A 24,072-nucleotide genomic window follows, 5' to 3' on the forward strand; every position below is an offset into this window, starting at 1 on the left:
GTACTATGTACGTATTTTCTTTCATTATATAAATGCAAAGAACTTAAACAATAATAGTATTTTATGGCTTAGTAGAATCTACTTAGAATCCTAATGTTAATATTGTCTTCACTTAATATCATTTTCAATNAGTGTACTTAGATCTTCTCACTACTTGTTATTTGAACCTCCAAAACTTTAAAACAATATTATGTAAGTTCTCTACAATTTTTTTGCATAGTTTGCAATTAGTAACAAATATGTTGACACTGTCATTTAACTGAAATTACGAATTTTGAAATTAATATGATTTTTTAAAAGGCAAGCGAAGCTTAAGTGTTCCTTCACTGGTTAGTTTACCCTATACTTCGAAAGTATATTTGCGCGATACTTGTGTATCGCGTAAATACATTTGTGTGAACAGTAGCACGATAAGAACAAGCATATGATATCACAGAATTAAAAACAGAATAGGATGCAATGAGTATAAAATACAACAGAATTAAAATAGGGCATTTTACAAAATGATTTAATAATTTTTATTTATATTTAAGTTTTTTTTATTTTTAAAAAAATTCTTAACAAAAATATCTAAAAATAAATTATTACTGTTTTATTTTTTTATGATACCATCTATTTTCTATGGAAGAATTTCTGTAAAAAGTGCCAAAAGTTTGTAAGTAGTGTTAGAAAACGCTATGCATTAATTCATAATCAAAATATTTGAATTTAAATGAATTTTGACCAACACTCTACCCGAAAACGATTTAAACACAAACAGTAGAATCTCGCTAATCTGAAATAAATTAAACCATAGCCAGTTAGGATTACCAAAATCCTGATTGTAATTGCTGTTTCGCATAATAATAATATCCACACAGTCAAAAAGAAAGATATATCTTCTAATCAAGTTGTATCTCAGTGAATTGGAATTACAGCAACAACAAAAAAATTATGTGAGAAAGCGAGAACTATTTATATTTACATGTTTACTTTCAGATGTTATATACAAGTTGAAAATAACCAATTTAAAAGCCAAGTCCCCAAAATTTATAAAAGTATAATGCTCGAAAGTTAAAAATTCTAATACAGCCAAATAGTCTCTATTAATGACTGGAAATAAAATAATTTACAGTATAAAAAGTGATATATTAAAAAAAAAGGGAAAAGGCATGGGAGTCTGCTCATAAAAATATATTTTATTTTAAATATCATACAAAATATATACAAACTATAAGTTCCACTTTATAAAACATAATTTTCCCTTAAACTCTTTTATATAAGAGAATCAAAGAATAATATCAACATCATATAAATAAGAAAAATAAAAAGAAAACGGATGTGAGGTTTAAATACTATGTAATAAAATAAAGGTGGACAATATTTTTTGGAAAAAGGCGTCAGAAGTAAAAATTGTCTTCTATGGAACGTAATGAATTTAGTTTATACAGCAATTGATAATAATTTAAATATTTCTCACTGTAATAAAATCATCATCCCTATGTTTTAAATATGGAAGAAAAAAAATTCAGATAATGAATTATACATAAGATTTACAAAATCATAATATATGTGTAATATTTTCTGACTGAAATTTTGCACACTTTGTCTTTTTTTAATAAAATTAAAGTAGTAAATTTTAAAAAATAAAGCATAATTTTCATAATTCTTTTACTATTCAATAATCACTTTCGCATTCAATTTTTAAATACATTTTTTATCTATATTTGTCTTTGTTTAACATGTTTTGGGAAACAAAATTGCAGTCAACCAAAACGGCACAAAAAAAAAACTTTCTAAAAAAAATCAAAAATGTCGAAAGATTTAAAATTTTCAACACCCTTAACTAATATTTAGACTTTTTGAAATTAAAGTCTGGATGTTATTTAAAAGTCTATGGAATTTAAAAACATTAATGAAATCTCCTCTGCTGTTTATACAATTTCTTCCCATAAAATTTTGGCTGGAAGGCAGAGGATATTATTTTGACCGTTTGAGGACAGTATTTGGCCAAAGAATGATGATTTATGCGATGAAAAAAGCTTTTTATAAGATATCAAAAACAAAATACTTTGGGAGGAGGAACTGTAGGTATTTTCCCTAAAGTAAAAGTGGATGCAGAAAACTGTTCCTTATCTTGTTCTGACAACTGGTCCATGGGAGTATAAATTGGATCAGGAACATCCAAATCTTTTGAAGAAAACATAGTACTTGGAAGTTTGTCAGTCTCTGGCACTTTAAAGGTGAAAGAAGATGCAGAAGTGGTCTGATCAGGAGCAGTTTTGAAACTGAAAGACGCAGATGTATTAGTTTTCATGGGTGAATCTTTATCTAATGATGTTTTGAAGCTGAAAGATGAGGCAGACATGGAACTTTGGGTGTTCAAAGGAATTTCATCAGCAATATCTTCAGAAACAGTTTGGGTGAAATTCATCAGTGGAACAAAATCTGTGGAATTATTAAATTAAATAATCAGCGTACTTTATGCAAAAAAAAATTTTTTTTTTACTATTTAATAAATTATGTTCAACTAGAAATATTCAAATGATTTATTTTTATTGCAGTGAAAGTACATCGTAGAAATGTTATTCTAAACTTGAACATATCGTAAATAAGCAACAGTCAAACCCCGCTATAGTGAACCTTCAAGGGACCGAAATTTCGGTTCACTATAACCGGGAGTTCACTATATCCGTTCCGCAGGCAAGTTAACTAATGGTTCCCAAACTCCTCCCTTTTATTACACATTATTTAAATAAATGACAGAAAAATATTATTTAGTAGCCAAAAATATGTTATTTTTCATTACTCTTCGTCTTGCTCACAAAAAAAAAAAAATTTAGTAATCTTTAGCTGATGAAAATCCTGACAGAAAATTCATATTGATCCCACTGACACCTTACAGGTGCACTATCTGCTTGGTTTGTTTAGAGATGGGAAAGTGAGATAAAAGAAGCTTATCGCTAAATTCCCCTTTATAGATGGTTTTAAAAATCGGTATATGTATTTATTTTAAAGTAAAAATTTCAAAATTATTACAAAAAAATGAAGAAAAAAATCAGTTGAAAACAGAAAAAAGTTCATTATATCCAACTTCCTCACTTTTTTGGTTCACTATATCCACAAAAAGTAACATTATGCGTGTACAGCAAGGCACGGGACCTAACATTTCGTTCACTATATCCGGGAGTTCACTATAAACCGTGTTCACTATAGCGGGGTTTGACTGTATTTGAAAGAATTAATACACTTAAAACAATATACTACAGTGAAACCTCCAGGAAATACCACCTCTGTGTAGCGACCTCTTCTATTTATGACCACTTTTGGCACGTACTGAATTTTTTCATAGACTTTGCGTTGAAGAAAACCTTTTAGGAGAGAGTATCAAAACCTCTCCCAGCAATCCGGCAAACCTCTGCACCAAATGCCAAAAAGGTCAAATACGGAAACACGAAAAAATATCAGAATGAAAAAGATCAAAATAAAAAATTTTTTAACTAAAATAAATAGTTTCAAATATTTGAGAGTTGCTGCTATTAAGACAGCTCTTTTTGACATCTCTGAAAGAGATCATGTTGCAGTCAAAGTGCATTAAAAACAATACTATCAATGATTTATTTTTAGAGTTTACAGTTAAATTAGAAGAAAAAAAAAGTTGTTTCAGAAAAAACCAAGCATCTCAAACAATCAAACCCTTTCTAATTTCTTAAACAAATAATTTTTCACTTTATAAAATTAAAAACAAACTTAAACAAAAAACAATAATTGTTTATTTATTTAAATAGTTCATTGATTCATAATTGGTAAATTTGTTTTTACACATAATTGTATCAGTAAGGGCCATTTTTATTGAAGCTAAATTTTATTCATCGATCCAGTTTTCATGAAGCCAATACAAATGGTATTTCTGCACCAAGAAATGACACTGAGTGAAATTAAAGTAGCTTGCAAAATATCATATATCTTTTATAGCATTTTAAAGTCAATGGAGGTAACCCCTAAGAATGACCATCCTCCATTAATAACCAGTTTACTGTGGAATATAAGCATAATATTTTTTAATTATAATTTTTTTTTTGGGGGGGGGGAGTGCAATTAAATTTTTCAAGAATAGTTAAAGGAATGTGGCGCCAGGTATGGTGCTTAGTCGCCAAAGGGAGAAGCTGGATGACGTACGCAGGATCGGCAACCTCGTACCCTTCTTCAGTATTTAAGGAGCTTCGAACATTACTCTGTGCACACACTCATACTTAATTTCACTTTTCGGTTTTTTAGCTTGTTATGTTTCAGTTGTTAATAAATGTTTAGTTGATTTTTGTCATAGTTGTCTTCAGCTTAATATGAGAGGGTTCCTTCCCCTCAATTGGTGACCCGGACGTGATACAGTGCACTATATTAACACGATTGGTCCTCCGGTCGCTTCAAAAGTTCGCAGATTGAATTCTGTTAAACTTCAAGCTGCCAAATTTGAATTTGATTTCATGCTGCAACACGGTATTTGTAGGCCATCTAAAAGTCCTTGGGCCAGTGCCCTACACATGGTTCCAAAAAGTAACTCTGATTGGCGACCTACCAGCGATTACAGAGCTTTAAACGCCTGTACTCGGCCTGATAAATATCCTTTACCAAATTTGCAGGACTTCTCTCAAAATTTGTATGGCAAGAAAGTTTTTAGTATTATAGATTTTGTTAAAGCATATAATCAAATCCCCGCAGCAAAACAAGACATTAAGAAAACTGCAGTAATAACACCTTTTGGGTTATTCGAATTTTTGTATCTGCCTTACGTTTTGTGTAATGCACCTCAAACCTTCCAACGTTTTATTAACGAAGTTTTATATGGTTTAGATTTTGTATTTGCTTATATTGATGACTGCAGAGTTAGAAAATACTTTCGAAAAATGCAAAGAAAGCATCGTAAACATTACTCTGCTATCTCACCCGGCACCTGATTGCCAGTTAGTGCTGTTTACGGACGCTAGTGACATTGCAGTAGCTAGCGCTTTACATGAAAAAATTGCGTCTGGTTATATACCTTTATCCTTTTTCTCCAAAAAGTTAAATAATGCCCAAGTTAAATATTCCGTTTATGACAAAGAACTTTTGGTGATTTATTTGTCAATAATTCATTTTCGTTATATGCTGGAAGGAAGGGAATTTCATGTTATAACTGATCACAAACCTTCGACACACGCCTTTGCCCAAAGTTTTGAAAAGTGCTCTCCCAGACGTTTACGACAACTAGAATTTATATCACAGTTTACTTGTAACTTACGATATTTAGCAGGCACAGAAACTTCAGTGGCAGACGCTTTGTCAAGGGTAGAAGAAATTGCTTTTCCTGACAAAATTGATTATGTGCAAGTTGCAGCTGAGCAGTTGACTGATAAGGAATTACAGGCATATTTAAAAAATCCGGATGTTACTAATCTTAAATTTAAATTAATTGTATTGCCTAATTCTGATGAAGAAATGAAATTCTTCCCATGAAATTTCGAAAAATGATTTTTGATTCTGTACATAATCTTGCACACATCAGTGCCCGATCTACTTAAAGACAGTTATGTGTACATATGTTTGGTCTTCAATTCAAAAAGACATTGTCCCAAAAAGACAAGACCTCGATTATCCAAGCTAATTGGGACCGCTAGTACCTCGGATATCGGAAATCTCGGTTAACAAAAACCATGTATAAAAACCTTCCCTGCTTGCGAATTTAACTACTTTTAAAGTAAAAAACAATAGAACGTTTTTTAAATGATAAAAATAAACATATATGAACTTATGTTTCCCAGCTAAAAAGATTTATAAAGGAAATCAACTCTAGTAGTAAATTTTAAAAAGTAAAATGGAATTTTTTTTAACTATACTTAGTTAAAAATCGAAAGACGCATTTTCAAAAATAACACAAATCTCAAGAAAATATTGTATTTTCAAAATTTACATGATTAAACTTACAAGTCACATGACCACTGTTAACAAAGCATTCATGGATGTTGTCTTCTCAGGGTGTAATATTTCATGGAAGTTGAGTGCTTTTGTGGGGAATAAGTGCCTGTAACACCGACAACGAACTAATATATATAATGTGTATAATTTCTTCCAAGCTCATTTTGGACAGGAGAAAAAAAAAATTAGACTTTGTTATTGCCTCGGTTAATCGAATCTCGGTTACTCGAGGTTCTACTGTACTACAGATTCATGGCTTGATAATTTACCATTAGTTCTCCTGGGTTTGAGGACTGCTGTTTGGAAGGATTGGAACTTCTCTTCTGCTGAGTTAGTCTATGGGCAAACATTGAGAGTTCCCGGAGAGTTCTTTACTAACTCGGGAAATGAAATCTCGCAGTCTGAATTGATTTCTCAGTTGTCTAAAGCATTTAGTGAGGTCAAGCCTGTAGCTTCTGTTTGGCATGACAAACGAGTCGTTTATGTGCCTAAAGATTTTCAGACTTGTATGCATGTGTTCGTGCGACATGACGCCGTACAGAGACCATTACAACCTCCGTATGATGGTCCATATTCAGTTCTTAAGAGAAAATCTAAAATTTATTTTTTGCAGATCTCCACGAAGAAAAAGTGGATTTCCAGTGACAGGTTGAAATCAGCGTATTTGCCAGTGGACGAGCCCCATTCTTTAATCCACAGTGATTCTCCTGGCCAGTCTGACTATTCTTCAACTACAACTTCCGAGTCTCTTTTGGCAGAAAAGGTACCGGACTTAAAGAAGTACGTTACTCGGTATGGAAGAAGAGTTCATTTCAGAATCTGATGACTATGAAACTCCGGTGGGGAGTGACGTGGCGCCAGGTATGGTGTGTAGTCGACAAAGGAAGAAGCTGGATGACGTACGCTGCAATATCGGCAACCTCGTATCCTTCTTCAGTATTTAAGAAGCTTCGAACATTACTCTGTGCACACACTCATACTTAATTTTACTTTTCTGTTTTTTAGCTTGTTATGTTTCAGTTGTTAATGTTGTTGTTGTTTCTAATCCCCAAGAGGTCCATCCCAATTAGACCAATTCCATAAGTCCAAAAATGTCCAGGAAGTCTAAAAACAGATGAGGTTTTGAAAAAACCTCGTCGATCTTAAAATCGATACAGTTTAGAATATGCTCGGGCGAAGCCTGAGCAGTCCTACATTTAGTGCAAAGTCCAAAAGTCTTTTGCCCCTGAACATACGAGAGACACCTCAAGTGACCACTTGCAAAGCGAGATAAACAAGTCTGCTGGCTTCTAGGTCCCTCAAAAAGCAAGGCACTTCCAGGTCGTTTTCTGAAATACCAACTATGCGGAGGAGGAACCCTCCAGAGGTCCATAAACATTTTTTTGCACTCTGAAAAGACCTCGTTGAAAGTGGAAGGTAGATCTGGCTGTAGAGGTTCCAAAGAAGCATCTTTAGCCAGTGAGTCCGCCATCTCGTTACCTTTGATTCCAACGTGTGATGGAATCCATTGGAAGTGTACCCCAAAGTCCGCTGAGAGCCTGAAGAGCATCCCCAAAATTGAAGCCGCAGCCCTGTCTCCAACATTCATCCAGTTGCTAAGGTGTTGGATTGAAGATTTGCTATCCGTCAGTATCCATATATGCTTAAAGTCAGGCTCAGCAATATTCTCAACATGTCTTAGGCCATTTTCAATCGCAATAAGCTCAGATCTGAAAACCGAGCAAAATTCAGAATTTCTAAATTTGAGACTCAATGTGTACGTGGGTGTTTTAATAAAAACCCCACTACCTGAATGACCTTCGTCGCTCTTGCTGCCATCTGTGTATAGTTGTAAAGCATCTGATGGTATTTGGCTAATAGTTTCAAGAGCCATTTGTCTCATAAATTCTGGGTTGTCTTTACTTTTATGGGCCGGGTACAACAGCTCCGTATGGAAATGGATACCAGAAAAATCAGTAACAGGGCTAAAACATGACCTCAAGGAATGAGGTTCAATTCGGCAGGGATATTGCAAGTCTACAAGGTGAATTGAAACAGCCAAAGAGAAGGGACTGTTTCTCTTCAGTCTATGGTTATTTTTCCAATTTTTGAGATAGTAAGAGGTTCTGTTCTGGTCACCAAAACTGATGAGCTTATTGTAGTATTTCTTGAGACTGGAGTTCCTTCTCATGTATAACGGTTGGAGGTCAGATTCAAACAGAACAATTTTATCTGGACAGCTACGCCTCAAACCTGTAATAATTTTTGCAGCACTAATTTGGACTCTTTCCAATCTATTCAGGTTTGTCTCTGAAGCACAGGAATAAATAGGTGCCCCATATTCCAGTATGGGTCTAATAAGTGCAGTGTATGTTAATTTCAAAGTTGTAGCATCTGCTCCCCAGTCTTGCCCAGAAATATATTTTAGGATATTTAACCTAAAAGTTCAATTCAGTTGTTAATAAATGTTTAGTTGATTTTTGTCATAGTTATCTTCAATTTAATATGAGAGGGTTCCTCCCCCTCAGGTACATTCCATGATTGAGGAACTGTCAGTCATAGATATATAAGACATAAAGTTCCATTATTAGAATATGTTATCTGCTCAAGGGAAAAAAAGTTTATCTTTGTAGGTGTACAAAAATTGGATTAACTGCGAAAAAATATTTTTGTTTATGTTCCACAACATTTATTGTGTATTTTAAATTAAAACTTAGAGCAATAATAATCTCTGAACACAAAACAAAACATAATTTAAGAGCACATAGTCCTTCCATTACCTAAGAAGAATATGTATTTGATACTAATTAACTAAATTTAAATTCTACAAATTTGAATTTATATCTTTTAAAACAGTTTTCAAAACAATAAAAAAAATTTTTTCACACAAGTTTGTATTTTATAAGAAAATGATTAATTGAAATGAATAATTTTTTAAAATTACAATGACATAGGATTACTAAAAGTGTCTACACATACTCTACTTACAATTTTCCTTTTTTAAAAAATTTTTCCAAGTCTTAAAAGTGTTTGTGTTTGACTAAACATAAAACCAAATGGGATAATTGAAACATGTTTATAACCAAAAAGTTATTTCACATACAGCAAATATAAAATTTAAAAGTTTCATGACAATCTTATTCCCTTTTAGTTTTTTTTTTTTTTTTAATTTATTATTATTCTTTTTTGAAATTTTCCTGTCATTATTTCTTAGTATAAAATGTTTATCATCAATGAGATCAGATATTTATAAGACTAAAAATATTAATTACGCTACGTAAGATATATTTAAGACTTGAATTCATTTTTTTTTATTCATTTGGCTAAAATAATAGATTTTAAAAAAAATCAAGTGATTTAAATCATGATTTATCTTAATCATGTCAATCATATTTTTGAGAGGCACAATCGTAATTATTTTTCTTTTTGTGAATTGATATTTCTTTACATTAATCCACAATGACTTTAAAAATTGTGTTTAAAAAAAGTTTAAAAAGAGCCATAAAATAAGAAATAAACTTGCCTTTAGTTTCAGTTGCTTTCATCAGAAACTCTCCAGCTCTTAATTTTTCCTTTTGAAAAGAAAATATTTTAAATTATTAACATATCTAACATTAAATTAAATAAGATAATAATTTTAAAATATGAAATCAAAACAAAGGTTTTATTGAAATTTAAGCACAAACAAAGTTAATTGTCTTGAAAAAAAAAATTACATTATAAATATCAATGAACATTGCCATAATTCACAAATTCTACATAATATAAAGTCAGCAAACCTTTAATGCCACATTAAAAGCAAAATTTACTTCCTCCTCACAACAATACTAGACTAGACAGTTTGTGAAATTATCAACATTTACTGGCAAAAAACACACTAAATTTAAGATACAAATTTAATGTGTTATTTGGTAATAAATAACACATTTAATTTGTCAATTTCAAATTTAACTTTTCTACTTACTTTCTTTCTTTTTCTTCTAAAAAAAAAATTATTTGAAGATGCATACCTAACTAATTATTATGATTGACTTTGTTTATAGTTTATGATTCACTTCGCTTTGTTTACAGAAATGTAATCTTTATTGTTGAACCTCAGATTAAATTATAAATGTTTCAAATATTTATTATTCAAAATTTCGAAAATAAAATAGAATTATAGTTTTAATTCATTAAATGCCGATAAATAAATAGTGTAGTATATATTATAAATTACACATGTTTTAATGTTCAACATATGTCCCAGTTTAAATATAATTTAGTTCCTTAAACATCTTCCTTTTTCTTCCAAATTGTAGGATTGCAAAATGTTGTTGACTTCATAAGGTGAAAAATGTGACTTGTCACCTTATGAAGTCAACAAAGCTACCTCCAACACATTGCTGTAATTCAAGTATTTAAATCTAATATTTCGGTAAACCAATTTAAATCTTCGATAATTAATTCTAATTGATTACGGGAGCTAAATAATTATTATTTAAATAAATGAGAAAAGTATTTAATCCCTAAAATACTAAATTCATAAACACCATCACCCATTTCATTTTTTCCGGTTTTAATTATTACAAAACAAAATTTTATACTTTTCAATAGTATTACATAAATCGACAATACTTTCTCATTTTTGTATCTTTCTACCTACACATGGATTTTTGCATAAAGAGTTTTTCACAGTCTCTTGAATTTTTTCAGTATAACTCTTCTTGAGGAAGTGAGTGTTATCTGCTAAGTTATAAAATTCTGTTGATTACTTTCGATAATTTTTCAGGTAATAGAAATGCATAGATATTTTTTTGTACAGCATGCACTTAAAAGTTTCCTCTAAGATAAGATATCAGAATCAAAATACAATTTGGAAATTTCAAAAAGTCTTATTCACTAATTCAGGATTGTTTTTTGCTAAATTTAGCGTGTTTGTAATTTTGAAGTAACTTATTGATTTTTTCCAATCATATAATTATTTTACTTTTGATTGGTTGCAAAAATAGAATTGCTTAATTTCATCTATCTTTTTACTTGATTTTTTATACTTGGTCTTTTTCAGACTTATTAATCAAATCCTTTTCAACGTAAGTTTTAGAACATTTAAAAAATTGAGTAGCATTTTTTTTATTTATAAAAAATTAAAACATTTCTTTACTTAAAATGAACCTCATTCACTGAAAACTTAGCTTAGACTTCAAGTTTTTCACATGATCATTTAGAACCTTTCTTTAGAAACTGATAAGTATATGGAAGAGGAAAAGCAGTAAGAGTTCAATAAAAAAAAAACTATGACTAATGAAATATCTAACTGCTTTTTGTCCCTCGTTTCTAAATTACAGCTGGATTGCTTAAATTTTATTGGATTGGATTTATATGAGCATATACATGACATAAAACATATTTAAAGTACTAAGCATTAACAACTAGTAAAATAACAATTAACATTAATTTAACTCATTCAAAATAAAAAATGAAATTTTAAAATAAAGAAAAAGAGACCACAAAATAACTAAATTTACAAGATTTTATTTAACGGAAGTAAAGACATAAAATGCATATTTTAACCTTTATTAAATTCCAAAAATTATTTTCTTTAGTAATACATTGGATTATTATTATACTTTTTTAATGTCACTTATGAACAGAGTTGACTATGCTTGATAGAGGAAATACATCATTAGCAAAAAAAATGTATAAAGAATGAAAAACTTGGTATGCTTTTGAACATTCGAAAGCAAGGCGCCCATGCTCAAGATCCAACAGGCACAAAGGGGAAAACAAAACTGACTTAAAAAAGTTTGATAACATCAAAATTCTTTTCACTTCTGATGATCTAGTATTTTGTTTCATTCATATGAATGTTAATTCATTAGTTAACAACATGAGTTCCACAACATCCCTCCCCTTCATACTGCTTAAAAATGAAGCCTGGCTTGATTTTTCTCTCAATCCCACCATCATTTCCCTTGTATATTGTGTTTTGATTTTCACCTTTATTTTATTTTCCATACTTTAAAGGCAAGTTTTTGTTGCTGTTTTTTTCCCAGATATATTTTGCTTTACTCTATCATATCTATTGAGTCTTAATAGAGAGTGTCTTGTTTTGGAGGGTTTAAAACATGTCAACTTTTTCCATATTTTCTAATCTATCCTCATTTACATCTTTGAAGCTAGTGAAGTCTTTTTCACTATTAAATATACAGTACAGAACCCGTTATCCGGAACTCAGAAAACCGGAAAACCAAAAAACCGGAACGAAATTCGATAAATTTCCCCCCCATTTAAAAAAAANAAAAAAAATTTTTTTCCTCATAAGATTTTAGGATTTTTCTTTCTTTTTTGAAAGATGTTTACCATACCATCATTTTAGAAATAATCATTACTGTATTACTTCATTGTTTTTTTTTTCTTTTTAAGATTATTTCCTAATATTTTTTTTTTAGTTGGGTTTAACAATAAAAAAATGGCTTTTTGTAGCGATTCAGAAAACCGGAAAAATCAGTTATCCGGAATAGCGATGGTCCCAATCATTCCAGATAATCGGTTCCCTACTGTATAACTCCAAGTAAATTTATTAGAATTATTCATTTTGTGAGTTGATTACAGTATAAATTAACTTGAATTATCAAAATCCTACTACATAGTATAAATTATTCAAATAAAAGAGAAAAGAAAAAATTATATATGCTTACAATTGTGGATAGCAATTCTTCAGTAGGCTCTTTAAGTTTGCTTCTTCTATTTTGAACATCCAGTAGGGCTTTATTAATATTTTCAACCTAAAATAAATAATAAAATTGATTATAAAAAAAATAATTAAAGAAAAAATATTATCAATAAAATCTGAAAGACATTTTTCAATATTTTTTTAAGTTAGCTTATTTACTTTTTTAGAGCAAAGTTTTTTTTGAGTTTAACAAATTTGTTCTAATACTAAAATTACATTTAATGTGCAGCTGTTCCCTCTTTCATTGTCCTTTATCTAACCCTCCTAATCAGAAATTTCCTGCTTTAAACATGTTTGTTGTTTGTGTTCTTTACATCATTATATTCCATGAATTTGAAAAGCAGAAATAAATCTCCTTACAGCTGTGGTCTGCAATCAATGTTTCACACTTACTATGATTGATACATAAGTAAAATATATTAACTATATCATATATATTAATATATCAACTATATCATATATATTAATACATCAACTATAAGTAAAATATATTAATATATGCTAACTTAATTTTCCAAATTTTTTTTGTATTCTCATTTTTCTCAAAATCAGCAATCAAATTTGCAACACTTCAAAAAAGTTTTAAGTTTATTTCTTCACCTATCAACAAGCTCAATTTTTTAAGTTTAAAAAATTTCTTGCAAATGTAGTCTGTTCTATATTAAAAACTCCAAACACACAATAGAATTCAGATTCAAAATGCATATTACATCGAAAAATCACCATTTTGCATTCATCCATAGTTCAACACCGCTAATTTAAAAAAATAATAATAATAATAATAATAATAATTTCAGTTCATCTACCATAATAACGGTAGATATAAATTTTTCTTCAATGTTTTTCTTCTATTGACTTTGATTTTTTCAGGTCCTCCACCTTAAAAAACAATACATCTTAAGTTAATGACCCTTCTATCAAACCACATTTCTGCAACATATGTAAGCATTTTATGTTTTGGCTGCACTTCCGGATGTAGACACCATTACAACCTGGTAGATTTAAAGTTATTGAGGTGGTATATTATGAGTTTTCTTCTTTTATTTCATCAGTTTTTCTTTTGATAAAAGATGGTATGTATCATTAATGTATTTTTATATCTTTCAATGCCCAATTTCTTATTAACTGATCCAGTTTTATGTTTTATTTATTTCTAACTGTTCGCTTGTAATTTTTTTCACCCCCATTTTTTTATATTTTATTTTCCCCTGAAGATGTTAAATTTTAATTTGCATAAATACAATATACTATTTATAATATTAAATTGTATAATTTTAATTATGTTAATATATTAATGAGATTTAGCATTGGTTTTTTACTTTTTCTATTATCATCACAAAGTTTTTATTCTTCCCAATCTTTTAATTACAGTTGGTACAACAAGTGCACCAGAAGGACAGGTTGCACCATGTTAGGCATCATGAGAAAGGGTAAATGTGGCATTGCTACTACCCAGGATAACTATCAAGGCATTGTAATAAAATAAAAAAATTTCACAAGAGAACAATGATCGAGCATTAATCATATTGACACAGAAAATTATTTTTAACATGAAAGAATGCTGTGCCTTAGACTAAACATGCAATCCATTGGTATTTTTAGTATGGATTCCCAGTAATAAAATTACTCACTGAAGTTTCATAAGCAAGTAATGAAAAATAAAAGTGTTTCATTATAAATTTGTAGCATTTGGGAAATTTTTAATGGGAATGAATAAATGCAAATTTGTAACACCTAGTGATTATATGTATGGGAATGAATTTGTAACACCTAGTAATTTGTGAATAAAAATTTTTTAAACTTAATATAAAATGTAAAAACCTATTAAATAATTAATTAAATTATATTTCAAAATGGAAGTAATTTTTTTTTTTAAAAATTTACTTATTCATGAGAATGGAGGGATGGATGAACAGACCGATGAATGGATATGTACATATCCACAAAGAGAATTTACAAATTTAAAAAAAAGAAAAAACTTACAAAATAATTAAAAGAATTGTTTTCTTCAGCTTGTAATGCTTCATATCGAAGTTCTTCAAATGAAATGTCACTGAATCCTGGTAAATCTCCTTTTTTAGGTAAAGGACTATAACATGTAAAAGGCCACTGATTTCCAAGCTCCCAAGAAGTTATGTCTTCTTTAATTCTCCTGAAAAAATCAAAACAAAATAAAACTGCAACTTCATAAAATATTATCAATATTCAAATAAAAATGATTCTTTTGAGAAAAAAAATCACCTTGAGTTATACAAAAGGAAATCAAGAAGGTATCATCACTAATTCAACAAACAAAAGATTTGCTATCAAATATGCTAGACTTAGAGGTTGGGCAGCTCCGAGGAGCAAAGCACATTTACCAGAGGCTTATTGTACCCAAACCCTAGATCATGATTAGTGGAATAGCTTTATAGCTGAAACAAAGTTCAACAAACATCTGACAGGAAAATCTTGTAATTTCCAGCCAGGCCTTAACACAGTGTAGTTCACAACGCTCAAATTTCTGAGCAGAATAGACCTCACACTCACAAAGGATATGCTGTGAAGTCTCCTCCTCAAGATGATAACCACAATAAAGAGGATTGGGTGTAATACCCATAATATAGAGGTGTCTCCTGAGGGTGCAGTGACCAGTCAGAAGACCAATGATCTTCCTCAAGCTAATCCCCTGTTCAGCTCAAGAAGCTCTTTTTGACATACACCAGGGCAATCATGATTTGCTAATGTATAATGAAGGTCTCTAATTGAAATCATGTCCTTTCAAAGAATTATAAACTGTCTACACTTTGGAAAAAAAACTCAAAATTAAACTTCACAAATAAACTATAAGATAAATTCATCATTACATTTATATTTAAATTTACTGAATCTACATTTGACATTTTAATTAAAGAAAAACAATATTTTTTTAATTCACACAAGAGTTTTAAAATATTAGCATAATTGTTTGATTATCAAAATTTAAAATTCAACATTGTTAGACAGTTTTCGCAACTTTAATATTCCTATTTCTAAGAAGTAAAATTGATTTTAAATTATCTAGCGTTTTTCTGACATCAATTGAAGATAGATTGAACTTATTTAATAAGTAATGATCACTGACAGTAAGCATTCCAAAATTTTTCTTAATTCAAAAACGGTTTTCATTAGGATTCCTTTACAGTCCCTGTTTCATAATTTTTTAACTCTCACCTTTTGATTTCCCTAAGAACTACTATTCACACCAGTAATTTTTTTTTCCACATGTTCATTAGAAGCAGGATGAATTTTTTTTATTTATATGCTTTCAAAACTTGAGAAAATTAATATTCTAATTATTAACACAATAAAAAGTAAAGATTTCATTATTTTAAAGATATGCTATACAAAAATTTTAGTTTACAAATTGGAAACAATGATTTGATAAAAGGGTGGCTTCAGCATACTACAAAATTGTAATGATACCGCTCTTGCAGATTTCATTATAAAAAAAGATTGAAAAGAGAAGAAAAAGAGAGAAAAAAATTAACCTTAACTAAACAAATTAAAAAAACCTCACAAATAATAATATTCTATTAATAATTTTCAGCCGCATAGGGAGCTTTTCTTCTGCACAAGTCCAATTAATACACCTAAACTGCACCAATCAGATTTTCACCTTCCCAACATTTTCTATGCAAAAGTTACAATAAAATATATAGTTTGCACATTGTCATATAATATTTCAAATTGCAAAATATATATATACATATACAATTCAGTACAAAATTGTTTATTTAGGAAAAAAGAAATTAAAAAGGATTGGTAATCAACCTGTGCTAATTACGCTAATTTTATTTTATTTTATATTTGTCGTTGAACAGCCGACGACCCAATATTTGGGTTTACGACTACTAATGTCCAACTCCGTAGCCTTGTAATTTTAAACCAATCCAGAAGACAAGGAAACTCCTGGATCAGTACCCCCAGAGGTTTTGATTTGTTACGGGAACATGGAAGACCTTGCAACTCGACAGATTTAATGTGCACTAGTCACCATTTACGGGGGTCTTTGGCCAGCGGGGATCGAATCCTTGAACTCTTGGACATGGGCCCAGTGCCCTACCAACCAGGCTATCCCGGCCTCTTAATTAAACTAATTGAAATTTTTCAACCCTCGGCATACAATATAGAATTTGTATAACTGGCTTCATGAAATATTGTCTTGATAATACATATTAAAATATGCAAAATTTTTTCCTTTTCCCTCAAAATATAATACAAAGGACTACTAAAATAGGTTTACTTAGAAAAAAAAATTTTTTTTTTCTTTTGGGTATTTGAAAAGTCTGTTTTGGCTATTTTTATTGAATTATTGAAAAAATAACAATATATAAGATAAATATTTTTAAAAAATGTGGTCATTAACCTCATAGGATAATAGAACATGGCAAAACAAATGCTAATATTTTGATTTTTTAAATTTACAGTTGACATATTTTGTATAAAAAAACATTTTATTATCGTAAAAATATTTATAGAATCTTTTTTTCACATTCCACAATTTTAAATCATTATCAAATTTGAAATATTGTATATAAATTTGAAATCACAAATATTTATATTGTTCTTTAAATTCATGTCCATGCTTTGATATTCAAGCTAATATTTCTTACTGTTTTTCAGTCAAATTATTTTATAAATTTTTATTCCGTTTAGCATTTAAAAAACCTCTTTCACAAACAGCTATAGACAATGATGTTGCCTTTGCTATAGCAGAGTTAGACATAACAGTGAAAATGGATCTGATCTGTTTGCATTAGGTAGTTTCAAACAGGGGGGCGGGATTCCTGTTAGTTTTAAAGATATGTCATAAGCTTCTTACAAAATTTTTTATTTCAAATACAAAACTGGAAAACTCCAATGTCTAGAACTTTAATATTTTTATTTTTTAATGAGTGATTATGCTTATAGAGGAATTAAAAATATCTTTGAAGCGAAAACAAAAAAATTTTAAGAAGCCAAATATTTTTTTTTAAATTTATTTTAATCTTTTGATATTTATGTTAATTTTTATAAAACTTAAAAATCAATAGTAAAACTATTGAATAAATAATTCAAAATTTAAGTTGAAACAATTAAAAACACAAACAATTTTTTATTTAATCTTTTAATGTACTGAAAATTTTTCAACAAGTAATAAATAAGCAACTAACAATTACTGTTTATGATGTATCTTAAATTTCTAAGTATTTCTTAAATATTTAAACTTCTAATTGGAAGAACGTGAGAAGCTGAATATAGTACAACGATAAATACTTAGTCATTTCATATATAAAAGAGAAAAATTATAAAATAAAGAAATTATCTTACTCAACCAGAATCATATTTTCTTCATTTATGTCTTCATTTTTATCACTGTCTGAGTCTTTGAAACTAAAAGTTTTATTGCTTTGGTATTTAGGTGTTTGCTGGTAAGTCTGCTCTTTTTTCTGATGATGTTTTTTGTAATCATCTGATACCCATTCATACTTCTTTTTATCAAATTGGGAAGAATCTGAAAAATTACAAAAAGAAACTTCAAAAATAATCATCACATGACACATATTTTTCTAAAAAGTTTAATAATTAAAAATAATACAAAAATTAATAATAAATATAGAGGTGCCAACTTTCCAAACTAGCTAACAGTAAACAGAAGTACAATTATACAGATAACGTTAGCAAAATTCAAATTAGTGCAATTTTCAAGGTGTGTTTACTACTAAACTCTATTAGGTATATACCTAATATTAATAATATTATGCATGATTTTACTATTAAATAAAAAATTAACACTGATATGCTACTTATTTATTTCCAATATTTGCTGCAAACAACAAAATTTCCTAACTCTTGGTAATTAAGGAAAAAACCTTTTTTTAAAAGATTATTATGAAAATTCTAAACACCTTGATCTTTATACAATGAAATAGTAACAACTATGAATAAATCATAACAGTTGGAACCTCTGTAAATACTGCACATTTGTTACAATAAAAGAAAGTTGTTTGCATTATGACATGAAAAAGGACACAAAACTAACAAAAGACTAAATGCTTAGAATTTATAGCCTTATTCATTTGTAATCAGGGGTCTGTCTAGGTTTTTCTGAGAGGTACCTATTTTGTGAAAATTAGACATACCTATTTTGTGAAAAATTAAAAATTATATTAAAAAATCAACACAAAAATATCGATTTATCGTTTCTTAAGGGGATACAAAAATAAAATTTTAAGAAAAAGTACTTTGTGAAACAACCGTTTTTCCTAAAGTTGAATTTGTGAAGGTACCGCTAAACGGTAGTAAATTCGGCCTGGACAGACCCCAGGTAATAATCAAGCTAAAGACGCTAGTTATCATTAATATAAGCTTAAATTAATAAGTTATGTAGTAAATTTATGATTACTAAAAAAATAAGGAAAAATTTTCAGATTTGTTATGATAAAAAGTAAAATGCTTCAGAAGCAGGCTAACAATTTTTTTACTTTTTAAAAGACTCAAAAAAAATTATTATGCTTTCTCAATGTAGGGTGAATTAAATGGGATTGTCATGTGTGCAGAAGTGGAGAATAACTTGATGTTGTACCAAGACTGGACATGAATTACATTTAAAAAGGGATAAAAGGGTAATTCGACAAAAAGTGAGAGCAAAATGTAAAAAAATAATCTTTATTTTCTGATACCAAAACTTACATTATTTAACAGTTAAGATTTCCAATTTACTGAATTCCAAGTTGTTTATTAGAAACTTGTCTCTGTTGAGTATCAACAGGGGGCAAATATTGCTTTTTGGAATTAACAAATGCGTGCATCTGAATCTGTATATTTCGCATCATGTTTGAGCTACTAAACTTAATTTCATCAAATTAACAAACTACTTCTAGAAAAAGTAAGTTGTTTTACTTATTAATTTTATACTTAATAATATTGAAAGAATTTTACACTTTAGAAATAAACAATTTAACTTGCATTAAATAGCTGTCCCACAGGTGACAGGAAATATCATTTTTCTTTCGATTGCAACTAAATAAATCATTATAATAATTTCAAATTTTACTTTTAAACAGCAATTTAAACATACTAATAAGCAAATATATTAACTTTATTCAGCTTTCATAAAAAGACGAAAAAATTCATATTACTTTTTGTCCTGCACATGACATCACAAATTAGCAGTTTTTTTTTCTTTCTTTGCAACTATAAAACCGATTAAACTTTACTTTTACCCAATTTGAATTAAGATCTATGCAAAAACAGGAAATAATATTAAAGAAAGATATTACCCATAGCTCTTTTTAACATTAATTTAATACAGGATATCAACTACAATCGCCAAGGTGCCACACTTATTTTAAACAAAAAAATTTTATAAAAAGAGACACGTAGATATTTGCACGGGACTGACTACAAGTTATTACCCTTTAAATTGGTCTCTTGCTGCATTTTTTTTTTTTTTTCAGTTTCTCGCGAGCCTCTGACCGAAAGTTGCCACAACTTATAAAAATTGAAAAAACAAATAAAAATTAAATTGAAACGCGCAAACTTTGGGAGATCGTACTAAATGTACCAGGTATAAAACAAACAAAAAAAACATGCAATATATGGTGGAAAAACAAAACAAATGCACCATAAATTCAATGCCAGTGATAAAGAATTAAGTTATAATAATTATAAATGTAAAGTTGAAAGTTTAGCTCTTTAAAAGAGGGACTGAGTGATAGCATGACGTTAAGTTCCATCCAGGAAAAATAATTGACATACGTTTCATACATTAATCATTTATGAAAAACGGGGTTCATCTGGAATATGCAAATGGTCTGTTTTCTTTGAATGTACCCCATTAGGTAGACAACACAAATTAAAAAAAAATATTCTGCAACCATAATTGTAAACAATCATAATAAATTCAGGTTTAATCAAAAATTAATTTGAATCTTGAATTAATTTGAATTCTTGAAAAAAAATAAAAGATTGTTTAACTTAATTATCTTATAATATACTTCATTAAAAACAAAGCTTGGAAATTCCATTTTTCATTCAGCATTTAATAAAATTAAGTAAAAAAATGCATTAGTTATTAAAAATATTTTAGTGCCTCTTACTTAATGCCCAACAAAAATCTACAATGGAATAAAAGCAATTTTAAAGTTTTTTTGCTCTTTATTTTCCCATGCGGAACATTGTACAATCTTACTAGATGTCCCACAAGTGACAAACTATTGTCTAAAAATTAATTGCAATGAAAATAGGAATTTGAACATATTTAAAATCATTGAGACCTATTTACATAAGTATACTATTAATGTAAAAAACATATTGTTTAAATAATATCTTTGAATCGGATGAAATCATAGATTTATTTAAAAAAATATATTTACGCAATTTCATCTCTGTCTGGCACTTGACACTTGGTTAACTTGCTATAATCAATTTATTTTATGGCTTTGAAAAGAGTTATTAGCTTCAAAAAATAGATTACTATATGTACTTCATAAAAACTATATAAGATTTTCGTTTCATAAAGTTACTGAACACTATATGAAACAATCAACAAAGAAAATGCCCGAGAAATCGTCCCACACATGACAGTAATAATGACCCAAAACATGAAGTGCAGAGTTGTAAAAGTAATTAATGTAAGTGTAAGATAAAATTAGTTAAGTTTATATGAATATAAAAACTTACATATTCATAATAAGTTTAATTAATTTTATCTTCTATATTTTTTATTACTAATTTATTAATTTCCCATTAATTTAGGTAATTTAAATTGCACACTTACCACACTTTTATCATAATTTTGCACACGTTTTTTGCCCACTTATCATATTTATAACAATATAATTAGTACCTTAACCTTCATAAGAAATTCTAGGGTCTAACTTAAAAGATTTGGTTTCAGCTAATTGAGTCAAAGGACTATTATTTTTTATTTTAATTCAAGTACAAAAACCAAGAGGTATCTCTTTGGTGATTGCAATTGGCCTGCTGAAATACAGACTAACATTTTAAAAATTATTAAAATAAAATTATTAGTTGTATGTGATAGTATCCCAGTTGAATATTTAAAGGGTTGTACTGAAATTAAACTTGATAAGATTATTACAACAATGCATGTTACTTAACTTGATTAAAATAGCAACTATAGTAACTCTTAAAGGAAACTTTTTACATATTCATACACAAACAGGGGTCTGTCTAGGTTTTTCTGACAGGTACCTATTTTGCGAAAATTTAGACGTAATTTGTGAAAAATTAAAAATTATATTAAGAAATCAACACAAAAATATGGATTTATCGTTTCTTAAGGGATACAAAAATGAAATTTTAAGAAAAAGTATTTTGTGAAACTACCGTTTTTCCAAAATTGAATTTGTGAAACTATCGTTTTTCCTAAAGTTGAATTTGTGAAGGTACCGCTAAACGGTAGTAAATTCGGCCTGGACAGACCCCTGACAAATGACCCTAAAATGATTAGTTATGCTATAGAGTTGAGTAAGCATGTTTAGAAGAAAAAATAAATACATTATCTATGGAACATTTCAACTAATTATTTATACGTACTGCAAAATAAAGTGTAATATGCTACCATGGAGATCACATAGGACTTGACATTGAATTCAGCTGGGTCTGTACTTAAATGTTTGAGAACATTGGATTACTTACCCTGTTATTGTATCTTTGCAAATTATATACTATTATTCATTGTCATGATAAGAAAGACTATTGTATTGGTACTTGCACCAAAAAAGCTGTCAAATTATGGCAACAACCTAGCATAGGCATTCAAAAAAAGAAGAAAAAAAAACATTACAGAAGGGTAGGTATCCACATCAGAGAAAACCACCCTATTTATTTTTCAAACTTATGCAAATTAAGAAATCCTAGTGATACTTAGCGCAAACAAGTACTGATACAGAAATATTCCTGAAATGAACTTGAATTACTTACCACTCAATTTAGATTGACCCTTTGGAAAGCTATTATCATAACGAGAATTTGAGGTTTGTCTTTCGGGAGATGAATACCTTTGATTCGTAGTATATCTACCGTAATCATCTTTATAAAAGTTACTATCATATGAATTATTAGGATCTGAATGTCTGAAAGTAGAGCCCTGTCTTTCCGGAGATGAATATCTTTGATTTGTATCATATTTACCATAGTCCTCTTTATAGTAACTTTTAGCGTATGAATCACTACGCTGCGACTGTCCATAGTTAGATCCATAATTGTCATATTGGTTATAATTTTGTGATCGATAATTTTGATTTTGCTTTTCAAAATTATTATAACGACGAGGGCCAAACGATAACTCCGGATTCACATTCTTATTGCCTCTATCTTGAAAATTTTCCTGAGATCTATACCGATCTTGATAACCATAATCATTTCTGCGATTAGAATAGTTCGAATCATTATTAAAATCGCGGGAATAACTAGGATCAACATGCTCGAATCTACATCGATTCCCAAACCGGCAAGTGCCCTGCAGATAATATCGACAAACTGTCATATCACTTTTTTTACTAAATAAGCTATTAAATGATTAATAAATGGATTCTGCAAGTTCTAAAATTTATGCACACTCAATTTTCAAATCTAAATTATTTTTATTTGTAAAAATGTTTATGACTGCCTATTTTTGTACAGCTCAGCTTCAGACATGAAGCTTATAAACCGGGTCCTCCCTGGCCGAGCGGTATCGCCGGTCCAAGGGCTCTGTTAAGTGTGGAGGTAGCGGGTTCGAATCCCGCCGTAACCCTTGATGTATTCTTCGTGATGTCCTTCTCTGAATTGTTCTATCTGTATTTTCTACTTGACAATGACTTATAAGCCTATATTGAGCACACAAGTCAGCAAATGTATGTAATTTCAATAAATCAAATCAAGCTTATAAACCCTTCCTGAAAAACAAGATGTGACGTTTGTATATTGTCTCCGAATCATCCTCATGTCATGGATATTTCTCAGGTGTAGCATAAATGAAAAATACCGTTCAACAACAAAATGTCTGGAAGTTCTACGACAAAGTAGGTATACTCCCCTATCCATTTGTCTGGACCCGCGGCTGTGACTACGGTAACGAGGTATAACTATTTCAAGTAGAGGTGTGAGATCATTGTTTAGAATTAGTTTTGGCTCGGGTCGGCGAAAAAAAGGGAATAATTTCCTTCAACCTATTGTGTTAACCCTAGAGTGAAGAAAAGCTACCCTCCCTGAAATGCGTTATTCTTATTTCCATAGCAGTTGACGGCCTCAGACTTAATGGCAGAAGGAGTTCTTACCATAGACAAACCATAGGTAGATACTTCATTTACGTCGCGCTAGAGCAGCTCAATGGGCTACTGGCGATGGTTTTGAAAGCATCTCTGAGGATTATCCGAAAACATGCCATCACAATTTACAAGAGTGGCGCTAGACTTAGCCCGACAGGGGGTCAGCAATAC

General features: G+C 29.6%; 2 protein-coding genes across 2 annotated transcripts in view; both read right to left on the minus strand.

Moving 5' to 3' along the window:
- LOC107436553 (NKAP family protein CG6066) overlaps positions 1 to 24,072 on the minus strand; it is a 46,058-nt gene that overhangs the window by 3,445 nt on the left and 18,541 nt on the right. The gene's annotated exons all lie outside the window — the stretch shown is intronic.
- LOC107439120 (nucleoporin NUP42) lies at positions 1,159 to 23,258 on the minus strand. The gene is made up of 6 exons (XM_016051610.4): positions 22,574 to 23,258; positions 17,954 to 18,137; positions 14,606 to 14,774; positions 12,588 to 12,674; positions 9,434 to 9,482; positions 1,159 to 2,427 (listed from the first exon to the last, which is right to left on the minus strand). The coding sequence occupies exons 1-6, from the start codon at positions 23,136 to 23,138 to the stop codon at positions 2,036 to 2,038; spliced, it is 1,446 nt and encodes a 481-aa protein (XP_015907096.1). The 5' UTR covers positions 23,139 to 23,258; the 3' UTR covers positions 1,159 to 2,035.

This window comes from Parasteatoda tepidariorum, chromosome 5, assembly GCF_043381705.1.
Source record: "Parasteatoda tepidariorum isolate YZ-2023 chromosome 5, CAS_Ptep_4.0, whole genome shotgun sequence".
NCBI lineage: Eukaryota > Metazoa > Arthropoda > Arachnida > Araneae > Theridiidae > Parasteatoda > Parasteatoda tepidariorum.

Excerpts from the sequence above, each read along its gene's own strand:
- LOC107439120 (XM_016051610.4), bottom strand. The coding sequence starts at position 23,138 with ATGACAGTTTGTCGATATTATCTGCAGGGCACTTGCCGGTTTGGGAAT. Across the intron at positions 18,138-22,573 it reads GGGTCAATCTAAATTGAGTG|ATTCTTCCCAATTTGATAAA; the intron begins GTAAGTAATTCA and ends GTAATTTTTCAG. Across the intron at positions 9,483-12,587 it reads AAGAATTGCTATCCACAATT|GAAAAATTAAGAGCTGGAGA; the intron begins GTAAGCATATAT and ends TCTTTTCAAAAG.